We start from the raw sequence: 15732 nt of genomic DNA on the forward strand, positions 1-15732 counted from the left end.
AGTATGTGTGTGTATATAAATATGTTACTGTATTAGTATGTGTGTATATAAATGTTACTGTGTTAGTATGTGTGTGTATATAAATATGTTACTGTGTTAGTATGTGTGTGTATATAAATATGTTACTGTGTTAGTATGTGTGTGTATATAAATATGTCACTGTGTTAGTATGTGTGTATATATAAATATGTTACTGTGTTAGTATGTGTGTGTATATAAATATGTTACTGTGTTAGTATGCGTGTATATATAAATATGTTACTGTGTTAGTATGGGTGTGTATATAAATATGTTACTGTGTTAGTATGTGTGTGTATATAAATATGTTACTGTGTTAGTATGTGTGTGTATATAAATATGTTACTGTGTTAGTATGTGTGTGTATATAAATATGTTACTGTGGTAGTATGCGTGTGTATATAAATATGTTACTGTGTTAGTATGCGTGTGTATATAAATATGTTACTGTGTTAGTATGTGTGTGTATATAAATATGTTACTGTGTTAGTATGTGTGTGTATATAAATGTTACTGTGTTAGTATGTATGTGTATATAAATATGTTACTGTGTTAGTATGTGTGTGTATATAAATATGTTACTGTGGTAGTATGCGTGTGTATATAAATATGTTACTGTGTTAGTATGCGTGTGTATATAAATATGTTACTGTGTTAGTATGCGTGTGTATATAAATATGTTACTGTGTTAGTATGTGTGTGTATATAAATATGTTACTGTGTTAGTATGTGTGTGTATATAAATATGTTACTGTGTTAGTATGTGTGTGTATATAAATATGTTACTGTGTTAGTATGTGTGTGTATATAAATATGTTACTGTGTTAGTATGTGTGTGTATATAAATATGTTACTGTGTTAGTATGTGTGTGTATATAAATATGTTACTGTGTTAGTATGCGTGTGTATATAAATATGTTACTGTGTTAGTATGCGTGTGTATATAAATATGTTACTGTGTTAGTATGTGTGTGTATATAAATATGTTACTGTGTTAGTATGTGTGTGTATATAAATATGTTACTGTGTTAGTATGTGTGTGTATATAAATGTTACTGTGTTAGTATGTATGTGTATATAAATATGTTACTGTGTTAGTATGTGTGTGTATATAAATATGTTACTGTGGTAGTATGCGTGTGTATATAAATATGTTACTGTGTTAGTATGCGTGTGTATATAAATATGTTACTGTGTTAGTATGCGTGTGTATATAAATATGTTACTGTGTTAGTATGTGTGTGTATATAAATATGTTACTGTGTTAGTATGTGTGTGTATATAAATATGTTACTGTGTTAGTATGTATGTGTATATAAATATGTTACTGTGTTAGTATGTGTGTGTATATAAATATGTTACTGTGTTAGTATGCATGTGTGTATATAAATATGTTACTGTGTTAGTATGTGTGTATATAAATATGTTACTGTGTTAGTATGCATGTGTGTATATAAATATGTTACTGTGTTAGTATGTGTGTGTATATAAATATGTTACTGTTAGTATGTGTGTGTATATAAATATTTTACTGTGTTAGTATGTATGTGTCTATAAATATGTTACTGTGTTAGTATGTTTGTGTGTATAAATATGTTACTGTTAGTATGTGTGTATATAAATATGTTACTGTGTTAGTATGTGTGTATATAAATATGTTACTGTGTTAGTATGCGTGTGTATATAAATATGTTACTGTGTTAGTATGCGTGCGTATATAAATATGTTACTGTGTTAGTATGTGTGCGTATATAAATATGTTACTGTGTTAGTATGTGTGTGTATATAAATGTTACTGTTAGTATGTGTGTGTATATAAATATGTTACTGTGTTAGTATGCGTGTGTATATAAATATTTTACTATGTTAGTATGTATGTGTATATAAATATGTTACTGTGTTAGTATGTTTGTGTGTATAAATATGTTACTGTTAGTATGTGTGTATATAAATATGTTACTGTGTTAGTATGTGTGCGTATATAAATGTTACTGTGTTAGTATGTGTGCGTATATAAATATGTTACTGTGTTAGTATGTGTGTATATAAATATGTTACTGTGTTAGTATGTGTGTATATAAATATGTTACTGTGTTAGTATGCATGTGTGTATATAAATATGTTACTGTATTAGTATGTGTGTGTATATAAATATGTTACTGTGTTAGTATGCGTGTGTATATAAATATGTTACTGTGTTAGTATGTGTGCGTATATAAATGTTACTGTTAGTATGTATGTGTCTATAAATATGTTACTGTGTTAGTATGTGTGTGTATATAAATATGTTACTGTATTAGTATGTGTGTATATAAATGTTACTGTGTTAGTATGTGTGTGTATATAAATATGTTACTGTGTTAGTATGTGTGTGTATATAAATATGTTACTGTGTTAGTATGCATGTGTATATATAAATATGTTACTGTGTTAGTATGTGTGCGTATATAAATGTTACTGTTAGTATGTATGTGTATATAAATATGTTACTGTGTTAGTATGTGTGTGTATATAAATATGTTACTGTGTTAGTATGTGTGTGTATATAAATATGTTACTGTGTTAGTATGTGTGTGTATATAAATATGTTACTGTATTAGTATGTGTGTATATAAATGTTACTGTGTTAGTATGTGTGTGTATATAAATATGTCACTGTGTTAGTATGTGTGTATATATAAATATGTTACTGTGTTAGTATGTGTGTGTATATAAATATGTTACTGTGTTAGTATGCGTGTATATATAAATATGTTACTGTGTTAGTATGGGTGTGTATATAAATATGTTACTGTGTTAGTATGTGTGTGTATATAAATATGTTACTGTGTTAGTATGTGTGTGTATATAAATATGTTACTGTGTTAGTATGTGTGTGTATATAAATATGTTACTGTGGTAGTATGCGTGTGTATATAAATATGTTACTGTGTTAGTATGCGTGTGTATATAAATATGTTACTGTGTTAGTATGTGTGTGTATATAAATATGTTACTGTGTTAGTATGTGTGTGTATATAAATGTTACTGTGTTAGTTTGTATGTGTATATAAATATGTTACTGTGTTAGTATGTGTGTGTATATAAATATGTTACTGTGGTAGTATGCGTGTGTATATAAATATGTTACTGTGTTAGTATGCGTGTGTATATAAATATGTTACTGTGTTAGTATGCGTGTGTATATAAATATGTTACTGTGTTAGTATGTGTGTGTATATAAATATGTTACTGTGTTAGTATGTGTGTGTATATAAATATGTTACTGTGTTAGTATGTATGTGTATATAAATATGTTACTGTGTTAGTATGTGTGTGTATATAAATATGTTACTGTGTTAGTATGCATGTGTGTATATAAATATGTTACTGTGTTAGTATGTGTGTATATAAATATGTTACTGTGTTAGTATGCATGTGTGTATATAAATATGTTACTGTGTTAGTATGTGTGTGTATATAAATATGTTACTGTGTTAGTATGCATGTGTGTATATAAATATGTTACTGTGTTAGTATGCATGTGTGTATATAAATATGTTACTGTGTTAGTATGTGTGTATATAAATATGTTACTGTGTTAGTATGTATGTGTCTATAAATATGTTACTGTGTTAGTATGTTTGTGTGTATAAATATGTTACTGTTAGTATGTGTGTATATAAATATGTTACTGTGTTAGTATGCGTGTGTATATAAATATGTTACTGTGTTAGTATGCGTGCGTATATAAATATGTTACTGTGTTAGTATGTGTGCGTATATAAATATGTTACTGTGTTAGTATGTGTGTGTATATAAATGTTACTGTTAGTATGTGTGTGTATATAAATATTTTACTATGTTAGTATGTATGTGTATATAAATATGTTACTGTGTTAGTATGTTTGTGTGTATAAATATGTTACTGTTAGTATGTGTGTATATAAATATGTTACTGTGTTAGTATGTGTGCGTATATAAATGTTACTGTGTTAGTATGTGTGCGTATATAAATATGTTACTGTGTTAGTATGTGTGCATATATAAATATGTTACTGTTAGTATGTATGTGTATATAAATATGTTACTGTGTTAGTATGTGTGTATATAAATATGTTACTGTGTTAGTATGTGTGTGTGTATATAAATATGTTACTGTGTTAGTATGTGTGCGTATATAAATATGTTACTGTGTTAGTATGTGTGTGTATATAAATATGTTACTGTTAGTATGTATGTGTATATAAATGTTACTGTGTTAGTGTGTGTGTATATAAATATGTTACTGTGTTAGTATGCGTGTGTATATAAATGTTACTGTGTTAGTTTGTGTGTGTATATAAATATGTTACTGTTTTAGTATGCGTGTGTATATAAATGTTACTGTGTTAGTATGTGTGTGTATATAAATATGTTACTGTGTTAGTATGTGTGTGTATATAAATATGTTACTGTTAGTATGTATGTGTATATAAATATGTTACTGTGTTAGTATGTGTGTGTATATAAATATGTTACTGTGTTAGTATGCGTGTGTATATAAATATGTTACCGTGTTAGTATGTGTGTGTATATAAATATGTTACTGTGTTAGTATGTGTGTATATATAAATATGTTACTGTGTTAGTATGTGTGTGTATTGTGACAAATCCTGTAGCACAAGGGCCATAAACATCATAGTTAGGGGTCCTAAGCACAGTCCTTTAGGGTAATCAGAGTCAGGAACAACAGTTTGAAGCAAAACAGATCTTTATTTTTAATTGCTGAAACCCCAAAACCAAATCATAAAAATAAAACCTAGCTCCCAATCGGAGCCGTCTCTCACTGAACTATGCTGGGTCAGACTGACCAGCCTAATCACCCACTAACTCAACCTCCCAGCCAGACCCAGCTACGCCAGGCCCCGGAAAACCTCCCCCAGACAGCACACAAAATGTCCAGGCTCAGGTATTGTCTTCTTCAGGGCCTCTCCTTGCCCTGGGAGCACAGGGAACGTCCTCTCCCCCCAACAGTCTCCCTGAGTATCAGGCTCCAGGGGTTATTAATGTCCAGAACCTGTGCCTGATGTCAGCCTCATAGGAATCCCGGACCGGATCCTGTGGACTTCTTCCCTTCTGGAAAACCCGGCATGGATTTTCCACAGAATGGGGGAATGGAGCATTGGCCCACCCTGCTCTCCAATTGCTCCACCCCAGGGACCCATATGTATAATCTGCATAGCAGCTGTACTCAGATGCCGTACTAATCATCTCCCTGGGGTTCACAATCTCACAGTATATATAAATATGTTACTGTGTTAGTATGCATGTGTATATAAATATGTTACTGTGTTAGTATGTGTATTTAAATGTTACTGTGTTAGTATGTGTGTGTATATAAATATGTTACTGTGTTAGTATGCGTGTGTATATAAATATGTTACTGGGTTAGTATGTGTGTGTATATAAATATGTTACTGTGTTAGTATGTGTGTGTATATAACTATGTCACTGTTAGTATGCGTGTGTATATAAATATGTTACTGTTAGTATGTATGTGTATATAAATATGTTACTGTTAGTATGTATGTGTATATAAATATGTTACTGTGTTAGTATGTGTGTGTATATAAATATGTTACTGTGTTAGTATGTGTGTATATATAAATATGTTACTGTGTTAGTATGCATGTGTATATAAATATGTTACTGTGTTAGTATGTGTATTTAAATGTTACTGTGTTAGTATGTGTGTGTATATAAATATGTTACTGTGTTAGTATGTGTGTATATATAAATATGTTACTGTGTTAGTATGCGTGTGTATATAAATATGTTACTGGGTTAGTATGTGTGTGTATATAAATATGTTACTGTGTTAGTATGTGTGTATATATAAATATGTTACTGTGTTAGTATGCATGTGTATATAAATATGTTACTGTGTTAGTATGTGTATTTAAATGTTACTGTGTTAGTATGTGTGTGTATATAAATATGTTACTGTGTTAGTATGTGTGTATATATAAATGTTACTGTGTTAGTATGCGTGTGTATATAAATATGTTACTGGGTTAGTATGTGTGTGTATATAAATATGTTACTGTGTTAGTATGTGTGTGTATATAACTATGTCACTGTGTTAGTATGCGTGTGTATATAAATATGTTACTGTTAGTATGTATGTGTATATAAATATGTTACTGTTAGTATGTATGTGTATATAAATATGTTACTGTGTTAGTATGTGTGTGTATATAAATATGTTACTGTGTTAGTATGTGTGTATATAAATATGTTACTGTGTTAGTATGCGTGTGTATATAAATATGTTACTGGGTTAGTATGTATGTGTATATAAATATGTTACTGTGTTAGTATGTGTGTGTATATAAATATGTCACTGTGTTAGTATGCGTGTGTATATAAATATGTCACTGTGTTAGTATGCGTGTGTATATAAATATGTTACTGTTAGTATGTATGTGTATATAAATATGTTACTGTTAGTATGTATGTGTATATAAATATGTTACTGTGTTAGTATGTGTGTGTATATAAATATGTTACTGTGTTAGTATGTGTGTGTATATAAATATGTTACTGTGTTAGTATGTGTGTGTTAGTATGTGTGTGTATATAAATATGTTACTGTGTTAGTATGTGTGTGTATATAAATGTCACTGTGTTAGTATGTGTGTGTATATAAATATGTTACTGTGTTAGTATGTGTGTATATAAATATGTTACTGTGTTAGTATGTGTGTGTATATAAATATGTTACTGTTTTAGTATGTGTGTGTATATAAATATGTTACTGTTTTAGTATGCGTGTGTATATAAATGTTACTGTGGTAGTATGCGTGTGTATATAAATATGTTACTGTGTTAGTATGTGTGTGTATATAAATATGTCACTGTGTTAGTATGTGTGCGTATATAAATATGTTACTGTGTTAGTATGTGTGTGTGTATATAAATGTTACTGTGTTAGTATGTGTGTGTATATAAATATGTTACTGTGTTAGTATGCGTGTGTATATAAATATGTTACTGTGTTAGTATGCGTGTGTATATAAATATGTTACTGTGTTAGTATGTGTGTGTATATAAATATGTTACTGTGTTAGTATGTGTGTGTGTATATAAATGTTACTGTGTTAGTATGTGTGTGTATATAAATATGTTACTGTGTTAGTATGCGTGTGTATATAAATATGTTACTGTGTTAGTATGTGTGTATATAAATATGTTACTGTGTTAGTATGTGTGTGTATATAAATGTTACTGTGTTAGTATGTGTGTGTATATAAATATGTTACTGTGTTAGTATGTGTGTGGATATAAATATGTTACTGTGTTAGTATATAAATATGTTACTGTGTTAGTATGTGTGTGTATATAAATATGTTACTGTGTTAGTATGTGTGTGTATATAAATATGTTACTGTGTTAGTATGTGTATATAAATTTGTTACTGTGTTAGTATGTGTGTGTATATAAATATGTTACTGGTAGTATGCGTGTGTATATAAATATGTTACTGTGTTAGTATGTGTGTGTATATAAATATGTCACTGTGTTAGTATGTGTGCGTATATAAATATGTTACTGTTAGTATGTATGTGTATATAAATATGTTACTGTGTTAGTATGCGTGTGTATATAAATATGTTACTGTGTTAGTATGCGTGTGTATATAAATATGTTACTGTGTTAGTATGTGTGTGTATATAAATATGTTACTGTGTTAGTATGCGTGTGTATATAAATATGTTACTGTGTTAGTATGTGTGTGTATATAAATATGTTACTGTGTTAGTATGTGTGTATATAAATATGTTACTGTGTTAGTATGTGTGTGTATATAAATATGTTACTGTGTTAGTATGTGTGTATATAAATATGTTACTGTGTTAGTATGTGTGTGTATATAAATATGTTACTGTTAGTATATAAATATGTTACTGTGTTAGTATGTGTGTGTATATAAATATGTTACTGTGTTAGTATGTGTGTGTATATAAATATGTTACTGTGTTAGTATGTGTATATAAATTTGTTACTGTGTTAGTATGTGTGTGTATATAAATATGTTACTGGTAGCATGCGTGTGTATATAAATATGTTACTGTGTTAGTATGTGTGTATATATAAATATGTTACTGTGTTAGTATGTGTATATAAATATGTTACTGTGTTAGTATGTGTGCGTATATAAATATGTTACTGTGTTAGTATGTGTGTGTATATAAATATGTTACTGTGTTAGTATGTATGTGTATATAAATGTGTTACTGTGTTAGTATGTGTGTGTATATAAATAGGTTACTGTGTTAGTATGTGTGTGTATATAAATATGTTACTGGTAGCATGCGTGTGTATATAAATATGTTACTGTGTTAGTATGTGTGTATATATAAATATGTTACTGTGTTAGTATGTGTATATAAATATGTTACTGTGTTAGTATGTGTGCGTATATAAATATGTTACTGTGTTAGTATGTGTGTGTATATAAATATGTTACTGTGTTAGTATGTGTGTGTATATAAATGTGTTACTGTGTTAGTATGTGTGTGTATATAAATAGGTTACTGTGTTAGTATGTAAGTATTGTTAGCTGCTGTCAGGGAACTGGGTCAATACAGACGACTGTAATGACCCTGCGCCCAAAGATTGTGTTCAGGAGGTATTGAGCAGTAGTGGAGTTTGACAGGGCCTGGTGCAGGGCGACCGCACTCACCCGGGTGTTGAGAACTTAGGGTTGTGCAGCCACATACCAGCGCCCTGACATAGCAGCTGATGATGTCCAGAACAAGGCAGACCCAAACTTGGCTGGATGCGGAAATCCGAACTAAACTTGGAGATATCCTGCAGGCACCCTGGAGCAGGCATGAAACATAGCACTGGAATCATGTGCAGGATGCTGCAGGCTGGGAGAATGGAAGCTAAGCAGAGTATATAACGGAAACAAGCAAGCAAGGACAGAGCAAGGAGCAAGGAGGACAGAGCAAGGAACAGGGAGACCGAGCAAGGAACATAACCATACAAGACATACATGATACAGGGCACAACAAAGGACAGGGAACAAGGCAAGGAACACAGGGGAAGGAGTGAGGAGCCGGAATCCTTGGACGCTTCTCCTTTAAGCAAGGATAGGACATCTTAACTGGGACGTGGGGAGAGGAGAGAGGAACCGAAATCCTCAGATGATTCAGGGAAGAAGGGCAAAGGTACATAAGAGACACACAAACATAAATACAGGAACCAGCCTAGAACTATAAGATAACTATTGGAGATTCCGTCACATCATATGGCCGTAGTATGCTTAGCCCACCACTATGCCAAAGTACTGCAATGAAGGTGGGTCCTAACGCTAAGCCCTGCATACGAAAGGACTGATAGACAAAACATTGAATCCAAACACAGAACCGAGAAGGACATACCTTTACACCGCAGACTGAGACAAACAGAACAAACGGGTGGGACGCACCTTATAAAGGAAACAGGAGCTGAAGCAAAGAGCAGACTGGAATCAAGGAATCAGAGGTTCAGGACAGAGCATACGGAAATCCAGGAGTGGACCCCAGCAAAACATGGGAACTGAGGCAAAGCAGGGAAAAACAGAGATATGCAGCTCCGCAGCCTGGATGGACCCTGACAGCTGCACGTTTTTTAGCTGCGTTATTTTACATTTATCAACGTTAAACTACAGTTTTAGTTTAATTCATTCAGTGCAATCACTTGCCGTCTGGCTCATTCCATCGGGACTGTCTTCCCTGTTGCAGACCCAATACCGATCCCTGCGGTACCCCCACTAACAACGAGTCCTTCCTCCAAGCCATTAACTACAAAAGCCTCTGCCTTCTGCGAGAACGACGTTTCTCTCGCACGTCTCCGGTTCTAAAAAGGCCCGGACCCATCAGGATCGAAACAATTTCATTCAACCAAATCGCTGCTGATCTCACACTGAATACAAATATTTCTATTAACACAGGAGCAAACCTCAAATAAGTTTAAAAAATGTGCCAATACACAATGTATTTAGTAAAATATATATATATATTTTTTATTAAAAATCAAATTGGAGCTAACATCGTATCTACACACGGCAAACAAAACCGGCAGAAAACAGCTGAAAGGTCTACCGTGTAAAAACACGTAATAAATACTATCGTTCCTATGGCGAGTGTATATTATAGCACTTTAATATATATATTTATCGTATGGAGCGGGGATATTAGACTTCCTAATGTATAGTAGCCTCGGTCAAATGCACAAGTTACATCAAGGCGTTTCATTGGTTATATTTTAACGACCTTCGGCGGAGGACGGATCTCCAGCGTACGAGTAGCCATTCACGACCAAGGCAAGGTGTATACGGGGAGGACTCGCTCTGACCAGCTAGGCAAATATATAGCACCACCATATTCTGCAGCGCCGTACAACGGGATTCGGCCCCGGTTTAGCCGCTCTGGCTTTTGTGACTCAACGCAGCAGAAATAACAATATAAAAAGTTTGCCTCATCCCTAACTTCTTCTGGGAACACATAATTGTCACGTGACACACAAACAGGCACCGATAAGTTGTTGCCATAGAAGCAGAAAAACATTGCATGGTTTTAAGCCTTCAGAAGAATAAAATTACATCTCATGCTTAAAAACAGAGCATTTCTTGATTTCTATTGGACGTGGGGCGGTTATTTCTGTAACGCTTGTGTGCCGTACACACGCAGTGCCGCTAGTCGCCGACCAATAGGCTTCAAAGCTCTACCATGTATGATCCAACCGCTTGGCCGCTATGTATTCTGGGTCTCTATAGTCCCGTGCTCAGAGTTTGGCTGCGAGTTTGCCGCTACGTGACTCTTCTCGTGGTAAGCGAGACTGGACTTGGCTGTGAAGCACTTCCCGCAGACGGCGCAGGAGAACGGCTTCTCTCCCGTGTGGATCCTCTCGTGGTAGACGAGACTGGATTTGAGGTTGAAACATTTCCCGCAGCTGGGACACGAGAAGGGCTTCTCCTCGGTGTGGATGACTTCGTGCCGGACGAGATTGGACTTTGAAGTGAAGCGCTTCCCGCACAAGGAGCAGGAGAAGGGCTTCTCGCCGGTGTGAGTCCTCTGGTGGTTGACGAGGCCCGACTTGGCGATGAAGCATTTCCCGCACTGGGGGCAAGAGTAGGGTTTCTCTCCCGTATGGATGTTCTGGTGGTAGACGAAACCGGACTTATCGCTGAAACCTTTGCCGCATACGGGGCACAGAAACGTTTTCTCCTTGTGAGTCCTCTGGTGGGCGAAGCACTCAGACTTGGTCTCGAAGCGCTGCCCGCACTTCAAGCAGGTCAACAGCTTCTCCGCCGCGTGGATTCTCTGATGGTGGAGAAGGCTCGATTTCACGGTAAAACATTTGTGACAATCCGGGCAGGAAAAGGGCTTTTCCCCGGTGTGTATGACATCGTGCCTTAGAAGATGCGCCTTGGTCTTGAAGCATTTGCCGCACTCCGAGCAGGAGAACGGCTTCAGGCCGGTGTGAATCTTCTGATGTATGAGGAGATACGACTTCTGGCTGAAGGTCTTCTCGCACACGGCGCACGAGAACGGCTTCTCCCGCGAGTGAGTCCTTTCGTGCACCACGCAGTCCGACTTGGTCGTGAAATACTTCCCGCAAGTGGAACACGCGAAGGGTTTCTCTCCCGTGTGAATTCTCTGATGTATGATCAGGCTAGAGTTGCGGGTGAAGACCTTCCCGCACTCAAAGCACGGCAGCTTCTTGCCCTTGTGGACTCGGTGATGTTTCACAAAATCGGAATAGTCCACGAAGCATGACGGGCACTCGGAGCAGTGGTACGTCTTCCCGGCGGCGTGCGGCCTTTTCTGAACGGCGTCGTTAAACTTTCTGCCGGGGACATTATCATCAGTGCTTTCTTCAGCGCGGCCATCCTTTGGAGGCTCCTCGCGATTGGGAGATAAATCCGATCGCGTGTCCAAGGCGGAGTCTGCGGAGTCTTCCTCGTTGCGTGAAGCCGGTTCCTCCTTGACACGAATAGATGCGTACTCCGTATGGGAGCGTTCAGCGGGTGAACGTGACTCGGTGTCTTCAAGGTGTCCTCCATCCCAAGAGTCTTCCTTCATCGGAACGGTTGCATATCCTGTGGGTGCAGAAGAGCCGAAGCTTTGGAAACGTTCATGGTCGTACTCGGTCGAATCCTCCTTAATAACAACAGTCATATATTCCGTCTCTGTGCCGTCCGAGCGGCCCCTTCCTTCGTCAGACTCGACTGGCTCCTCCTTGACGTGTGCGCGCGGATAGCGTCTGAGCGTCACGTTGATAGCGGTGTAAATGCCGCCGTCTGCGAGATCCCCTTTCCCGCATATCGATGTTTCCTCTTCCAGAAGGAACCGGCCCTCCGATTTCATTTGATTGGTTATGACCAAGCATTGCCCCCCCGCCATGCCCTTAATGTCCCTTTTATCTTCGATGGCGGACTCTGGGGAAGAAGTCGGGCCGGTGAGTCCTCCGGACGGGTCGCTGTCCATGGATACATCTGTCGGATAGAAAAACATCTCGTTTTCTACAATAGGACGCACTCAAACACGCACTCCGAGGCCAACCGGACACTCACTGAGGAGATTCATTTTATAGAGCTTAGGGAGGGCTCCATTCCCATCATGCACTGGGGCTAACTTGATATGAAGGTTTAGGTGCTACAAGCACACGGACGATCATTTTTGGTTCTAGAGTCGCATGCAGGTGCTCTTTTTTTTGGAACGTTACCCTATTTTAACCAACTGCAGGCCCGAACCTTGCTGAAATCTCAGCCCCAAGACTGGGGCAAAAACCCTAAGATTTGGGGTAACCCCCATCAGCCAGACACATGTCATTCACTCAAACTGGGCAATAAACCTAGAGACTTGGGCAACCATCCCCCCTCCCTGCCTCTTCTATGAAAATCTCATTCACCCTGAAACCCTCAGATTGGGGCGAAAAACGTAACATTTCGGGCAAATCCCTATCTTTTAGAACATGCCCAGATCACCCTGTGTACCATAGAGTCCTTCACTCACTGGTTAACATTTACCGACCCCCAGGGCTGCAGAACATTCCAGTCCCTACAGCCCACCGGCACCTGCAGAGCATCTCAGAAACACAAACCCACAAATCTGCAGGACGTTTCACCTCCTCTCCGACCCATCTGGAGCGCCCACAGCCTCCCTTCTTCCCTCACAGGTACCAGACCTTTACACCCGCCCACATCCGCTCCAGGCAACGCGGAGGATTGTGGGGGTCGCCGTCGCTTCCGATGACTCTGCGCGGAGTGCGCATGCGTAGAACGCCATGGAGGACGCTGACGCTACCATAGCGACATGCACTTAGGGGAGAATTGGGCGGCGGCCATATTTGATAAGGGCAGCAGTTGGCGGTGCGCGATTGGATAAATAGCACTCAGCGGAGCCATGTACACCTGTCATTTCCTCCATAGGTATCATAGTGGCCCCCTGAGTAGTAGAGACAAGACTGTCAGGTGTGACTGACAGGTGTGAGCGAGGTGTTACGTGTGACAGGCATGATAGGAGTGATGTGTGATAGAAGTGATGTGTTACGTGTGACAGGCATGATAGGAGTGATGTGTGATAGGTGTGAGGTGTTGCATGTGACAGGCATGATAGGAGTGATGTGTGATAGGTGCGAGTGAAGTGTTACGTGTGACAGGCATGATAGGAGTGATGTGTGATAGGTGTGAGGTGTTGCGTGTGACAGGCATGATAGGAGTGATGTGTGATAGGAGTGATGTGTTACGTGTGACAGGCATGATAGGAGTGATGTGTGATAGGTGTGAGGTGTTACGTGTGACAGGCATGATAGGAGTGATGTGTGATAGGTGTGAGGTGTTGCGTGTGACAGGCATGATAGGAGTGATGTGTGATAGGTGTGATGTGTTGCGTGTGACAGGCATGATAGGAGTGATGTGTGATAGGTGTGAGGTGTTGCGTGTGACAGGCATGATAGGAGTGATGTGTGATAGGTGTGAGGTGTTGCGTGTGACAGGCATGATAGGAGTGATGTGTGATAGGAGTGATGTGTTACGTGTGACAGGCATGATAGGAGTGATGTGTGATAGGTGCGAGTGAAGTGTTACGTGTGACAGGCATGATAGGAGTGATGTGTGATAGGTGTGAGGTGTTGCGTGTGACAGGCATGATAGGAGTGATGTGTTACGTGTGACAGGGATGATAGGAGTGATGTGTGATAGGTGTTGCGTGTGACAGGCATGATAGGAGTGATGTGTGATAGGTGTGAGGTGTTACGTGTGACAGGCATGATAGGAGTGATGTGTGATAGGTGTGAGGTGTTACGTGTGACAGGCATGATAGGAGTGATGTGTGATAGGTGTGAGGTGTTGCGTGTGACAGGCATGATAGGAGTGATGTGTGATAGGAGTGATGTGTTACGTGTGACAGGCATGATAGGAGTGATGTGTGATAGGTGCGAGTGAAGTGTTACGTGTGACAGGCATGATAGGAGTGATGTGTGATAGGTGTGAGGTGTTGCGTGTGACAGGCATGATAGGAGTGATGTGTGATAGGAGTGATGTGTTACGTGTGACAGGGATGATAGGAGTGATGTGTGATAGGTGTTGCGTGTGACAGGCATGATAGGAGTGATGTGTGATAGGTGTGAGGTGTTACGTGTGACAGGCATGATAGGAGTGATGTGTGATAGGTGTGAGGTGTTGCGTGTGACAGGCATGATAGGAGTGATGTGTGATAGGTGTGAGGTGTTGCGTATGACAGGCATGATAGGAGTGATGTGTGATAGGAGTGATGTGTTACGTGTGACAGGCATGATAGGAGTGATGTGTGAGGTGTTACGTGTGACAGGCATGATAGGAGTGATGTGTGATAGGTGTGAGTGAGGTGTTACCTCAGATGTGCCGCCTCAGATGTTTTCTATCCATAATGGCACCCAGCAGGGATGTCCTTTCTCCACAGCTCCGCTTGGAGGCACTTCTATGGTATCTTCTCTCTAGAAGAGTCAGCTGGGATCTTTCTGTAGAAAACAGCAGTAAGATCCGATCCACTCTGTGCCACTCCGGACTCCACGTGGGGCCGGGATCGCCTAAATCTCCTATTATATTGTTACGCGGCTCAGCGAGCTCCTGCCGAGGGACCGATTGGCGGGTTGACCTGGAATCAGATCTTAGGGGGCTTTTATTATCCCCAGTTCTACGTACGTTTAATTTTCTTTCGATTGCCCTTTTCTCCTTTCATCGTATTTCTTTCCTCGTTTCTTGTAGAGGATCGAGGGCCTCTGGGGGGAGCAATAAGCGTGAATGCATGCAATGTAAGGGAGTTCCACGTTACTGAGAGAGTGGTAGATAAGTGGAGCAGTCTCTCAGTAGAAGTGGGGGGGAGGGGGATTTATACATGCATGGGGAAAAACATATTCTGACTATGGGACCAAGGACTGATTGATGTTTTTGAGTCCTTACATCAGGAATAACGGGCAGACCGTCCAGTTCTACGTCTCTATGCCAGGAGAAACCCAAATCGAATAATAAACGGATAATTAAGTGAAGATTTTAAGAATGGTTTAATTAACCCCTTGAGGACCAGGGCTTTTCTTTTTTTTTTGGACTGGAGCAATTTTCAGGTTTACGCTACGTCTCCGTTCAACGGTAAGTTCTCTCTCTCAATTAGCGAACCCGTAGGGCTTTCTTTTTTAGAAACCTTATTTATTCTGCATTAAATA

At 38.2% G+C, this 15732-nt stretch overlaps 1 protein-coding gene across 1 annotated transcript; it reads right to left on the reverse strand.

Moving 5' to 3' along the window:
- Nucleotides 1-10781: 10781 nt before the first annotated feature.
- Nucleotides 10782-13185, reverse strand: LOC128469296 (gastrula zinc finger protein XlCGF26.1-like). The gene is made up of 2 exons (XM_053451116.1): nt 13159-13185; nt 10782-12526 (listed from the first exon to the last, which is right to left on the reverse strand). The coding sequence occupies exons 1-2, from the start codon at nt 13172-13174 to the stop codon at nt 10782-10784; spliced, it is 1761 nt and encodes a 586-aa protein (XP_053307091.1). The 5' UTR covers nt 13175-13185.
- Between the last annotated feature and the right edge of the window lie 2547 nt (nt 13186-15732).

This window comes from Spea bombifrons, chromosome 11 (genome assembly GCF_027358695.1).
Source record: "Spea bombifrons isolate aSpeBom1 chromosome 11, aSpeBom1.2.pri, whole genome shotgun sequence".
NCBI classification, from domain to species: domain Eukaryota; kingdom Metazoa; phylum Chordata; class Amphibia; order Anura; family Pelobatidae; genus Spea; species Spea bombifrons.